Genomic DNA, 3891 nt, shown 5'->3' with positions numbered 1-3891 from the left:
TATTTTTAAACTGAAGCCAAATTCAATGAGTAAATAAAAATGAACAATACGTACAAATTTAGAGGTTCTTCTGTAAACAAACAAAGAGTCTTATTTAACAGCTTATCGGATGTTCATCCTTTTTGACTGGACGTACTGTAAGGCCGCTGTTGTCCTCCAACGACAGGTGGCGCTGCAGCTAAATGATAACCCTCAGCGGCTGCCTCTCTTGGTTCTCGTCAGCTTGCCCTGTGCCGGAGAGACAAGAGAACCTTTGACCGGAACTGCGGAGGCTGTTAGCATTGCTAATTTAGCTGCTAACTGGCTTTTCGTTACCTTGCTCTTTTTTTTTTTTAAATTGATTTATTTATTTCCTGTCTCATGCGTCAAGTGTCCTGTCTCACGCGGAGCGATGTGGTTTATTTATTTGCTGAGCTGGCTGTCGCTGTTGCTCCAAGTGTCGTTCGTCACTCTAGCTATAGGTACGTGCTCCATGTTGAACGGCTAACGTGAGCCGTGTTTTTTTTTTTTTTTTTTTTTTTATGGCGAACTTCAAGCACGTAGAAAATAAGCAGAATTTACATTGAAGGGGAACGTTGAAGGGATGTTGCTGTCAACGTGACCGATTCGAGTTCAGCTTCCAACCCAGGGAATACCTTAGGAGCATAACCATAACGAGCGATTGCAAATTCTCTCCAAAAACAAATTATGTCTCTCCAGTTGGATGTTTTTTCTGATCTTAATATGATGAGAAGATGTGTGTAGGCCCTAAATGGACTCAACTGTTCAATCTGTCTCGAAATGTGGAAGCACAGAAGCAGCGATCTTAAATTGGCAATATTTCTTGTGAATTTGAGAAATAATTGTCCTGAATGGACTCAATATTTCCAAACATATTTCTTTTTACCCGCATAATCAATCATTTTAATCATATTTTGAAATGAAGGACCCACAAAATCCATATCGTCTTAACTGTGGCTTTTATTTTCTGGCTTCAGCTGCTGGTCTCTACTACTTGGCCGAACTAATAGAAGAGTACACGGTGGCCACCAGTCGAATAATCAAGTACATGATCCTGGTAAGGCAGCCGTCAAGCTTGATTGTGTGTGTGCGTGGGTGTCACGTCTGGACTTTTCTCAGTTCTCCACAGGCGTGCTGGCAGGTCTGTACCTCTTTGAAGGCTTCCCAACTTTGATGATGGCGGTGGGACTCTTCACCAACCTGGTCTACTTTGGCCTGCTACGGACCTTCCCTTACATCCTCCTGAGCTCGCCCAATTTCATCCTGTCCTGCGGTACGTCTGGCGCCCTCGCTTTCGCCGGCCGCCATTTCTCGCGCACGTCTAACGCTTTATCTCGTCCCCTCCGCAGTGTTGGTTGTGGTCAACCACTACATGGCCTTTCAGTTCTTTGCGCAGGAATATTATCCTTTCTCAGAGGTAACTTGCATCTGTGTCCATATAAATTGTTTGGCATGAATGGGAGTGTTTTTTTTGTTTTTTTGGGGGGGGGGGGTTACCAGGAAGTTCAAATTAACAAAAGGCATGTCAAGTGCACAATCTTTTGAGTCATGACATTTTTAAGTACCGTTTTTTTCCATGTATAATGCGCAGAATTTAACTAATTTATTGTCCTAAAATCTGGGGTGCGCATTATACATGGGTACAATTTTTTTTTTTAATCCGGATATGATACGGAGGCCGCCATTACAGATGTGCTTTCTTTCTTCTCTGCTGTTCACTTCAAACACAATGCTCTGGTATCAGACAAGGCTTGCTGGATCACCTGCTCGTTTGCTGTCACAAAGTACCCTACACAAATCCGAAACATTTCTTCGCTATCGAGTTTGCTAGCGCAGGCGCAGTGATACTGACCGGCAGAATAACATCCGGTTGTTCCCAAAGATGACCTTTTATCTGAAATCATTTTACGTTCACGGACTTAAGTAGGAGTCCCAAATTTGGGTGCGAATTATACATGGGTACAGGCTTTTTTCCAGCATCGACATGCCATTTTTAGGGTGCGTATTATACATGGGGGCGCATTATACATGGGAAAAAACGGTATGTACAAATAAATATTCGTTTGTAATGCGCGTCCATATTGGAAAGAATCCTAACACGCTCGCATTTGTTTTTTCTGCGTTTCCAAAGAGCAAATATAAAACAATTTGTTGAACATTTGTTTGTTTTAGGTGCTGGCATATTTCACAATCTGCCTGTGGGTGATCCCCTTTTCCTTTTTCGTGTCACTGTCGGCGGGCGAAAACGTGCTTCCGTCCACCGTGCAACAAGGTGGTGAGTGAAAAAAATAAATAAAAATCAAGCGGCGTCTGTGAGTGTTCACTATTTATTTATTTTGATTTTCTTTCTAGATGACGTGGTGTCCAATTACTTCACCAAGGGCAAGCGTGGGAAGCGCTCCGGGATCCTCCTGGTGTTCTCCTTTCTCAAGGAGGCCGTGCTGCCCAGCCGGCAGAAAATGTACTGAGGGACACATCTCGGGGGGGCCGGTGGGGTGGGGGGTGGGGGTCTCAGGTGGGAATCGTGGATGCGTTTGAGTAACTGTGGTTAAAGAGGAGGCGCTAATGGTGTGATCTGGCGCCTGCTGCATCTGACCGTCTCCGTTCGAAACGTGTCGGATTTCTCCGAGACGCCGCCCGAAATCTCGTCGCAGGTTGCCCGTACGGCCGTGTAAAAGTTCCACGGAAAGGTCGGAAGATGATTTCTGAAAGCCTGGAAGCAATTGGGCGATATAGCAAGGATGTCCCGACGGCAGCGCTTGTCCCACTGGACTGTTTTGGACATTTTTTCTACCTTGACTTGAGCGTCTGGAGCCTGAAGATGTCAATGAGAAACTTTGTGGCACATGACTGGAGGCAAGTGGAGTAAAATCATCTTGACTGCTCTGAGGAGGTGCCTGAGCCGGAGTTTGCTTTTTTTTTTTTTTTTTTTTGTTATGCATTGCTCCAATTATGACGTCACGTTCGCAGGAGTGGCGGACTCGAGTCATGTGACTTGACCTGAGTCAGACTCGGGTCGCGGGTTTTACAACTCATGACTCGCTTGGCTGTAATTTACAAACGGCTCTGGTTGATTTGGTATTCATTGGGCTGGTTCAGGGCCATTTAAGAAAAAAAAAAAGTATTTTGTTTAGCTAACTAATGCAAGTACATAGTAGCTAACGTGAAATTGAGGTGACGCTCAAAGTTGACTTGCTTCATTTTGGCCATAAATCTCCAAAGGTTACTTCCACCTCTGCTATTGCCAATTAAAAGCATTTTAGGACAATTCGTCGGATCACAGCTTCAGTCTTGATTTGTGATTGGCAGCCTTGCCCGGAGCCTGAGTCGGGTATAACCTCCGTATCTTGGCGTATGTGTGACCTTTTGACTCTGCTGCCCTCTACCGACGAGTTGGGGGAACTGGAAAGCCAAGCTCGACTGCAAGCGCCTTGGTTGTCTTGTTCATATTTCATGAGCAACCTTGCCCAGGACATTGCGCCCTCGAGGGGGGTTAGGACTCCGCTTGTGTTCTGTAAGTGCGCTAAATCCCTCCCGCATTTGGAAGAGCCTGTCTCTCTTGTTCGCGCTCCTCTTTCATCGGCTTCTCCTCGCCTGCGCGCTAATGCACCGTGGCATGGCACGTTCGGCAGCTTGGAGTCACAGTGCGCGACTCCGGCTCCGGACGGTGACCGCACCGCGACCTCGCCGTCAACCCGGACGCCCGGGGAGATTGCGTACTCGGCGATGAAGGTGAGGCACGGAGAGAGAGAGAGAGCTCTTCGTTGAGGTGTCAAGACGGCTGTGAGCCATTTCGGCAGCCTTATGCTCTGCACCACTCACCAAAACTTTGGGATGTTGAGCTTTAAGGGGAAGTTTCTGCTTGGAGATAAAACGCACTAGACTTTCCAA

At 46.4% G+C, this 3891-nt stretch overlaps 1 protein-coding gene across 2 annotated transcripts; it reads left to right on the top strand.

The window, feature by feature from the left end:
* The first annotated feature begins 217 nt into the window (after positions 1 to 217).
* tex261 (testis expressed 261) lies at positions 218 to 3270 on the top strand. Of its 2 annotated transcripts, none has more exons than XM_061287596.1 (6): positions 218 to 461; positions 978 to 1057; positions 1120 to 1273; positions 1350 to 1417; positions 2173 to 2272; positions 2353 to 3270. In XM_061287596.1, exons 1-6 carry the CDS (start codon positions 392 to 394, stop codon positions 2466 to 2468), a joined length of 588 nt encoding a protein of 195 aa, XP_061143580.1. In that variant the 5' UTR covers positions 218 to 391; the 3' UTR covers positions 2469 to 3270. The 2 variants fall into 2 exon arrangements, with proteins under 2 accessions (XP_061143580.1, XP_061143571.1); XM_061287587.1 differs by having other exon boundaries at positions 221 to 461; positions 2173 to 2275.
* Positions 3271 to 3891: the final 621 nt, after the last annotated feature.

The sequence above is a fragment of the Syngnathus typhle genome, linkage group LG1 (genome assembly GCF_033458585.1).
Source record: "Syngnathus typhle isolate RoL2023-S1 ecotype Sweden linkage group LG1, RoL_Styp_1.0, whole genome shotgun sequence".
Taxonomy (NCBI): domain Eukaryota; kingdom Metazoa; phylum Chordata; class Actinopteri; order Syngnathiformes; family Syngnathidae; genus Syngnathus; species Syngnathus typhle.
This window is presented reverse-complemented; position numbering and strand designations above follow the sequence as displayed.

Coding starts and splice junctions, on each gene's coding strand:
- tex261 (XM_061287587.1), top strand. CDS start 392: ATGTGGTTTATTTATTTGCTGAGCTGGCTGTCGCTGTTGCTCCAAGTG. Junction 462..977: donor GTTCGTCACTCTAGCTATAG/GTACGTGCTCCA, acceptor TTCTGGCTTCAG/CTGCTGGTCTCTACTACTTG. Junction 1,058..1,119: donor TAATCAAGTACATGATCCTG/GTAAGGCAGCCG, acceptor GACTTTTCTCAG/TTCTCCACAGGCGTGCTGGC.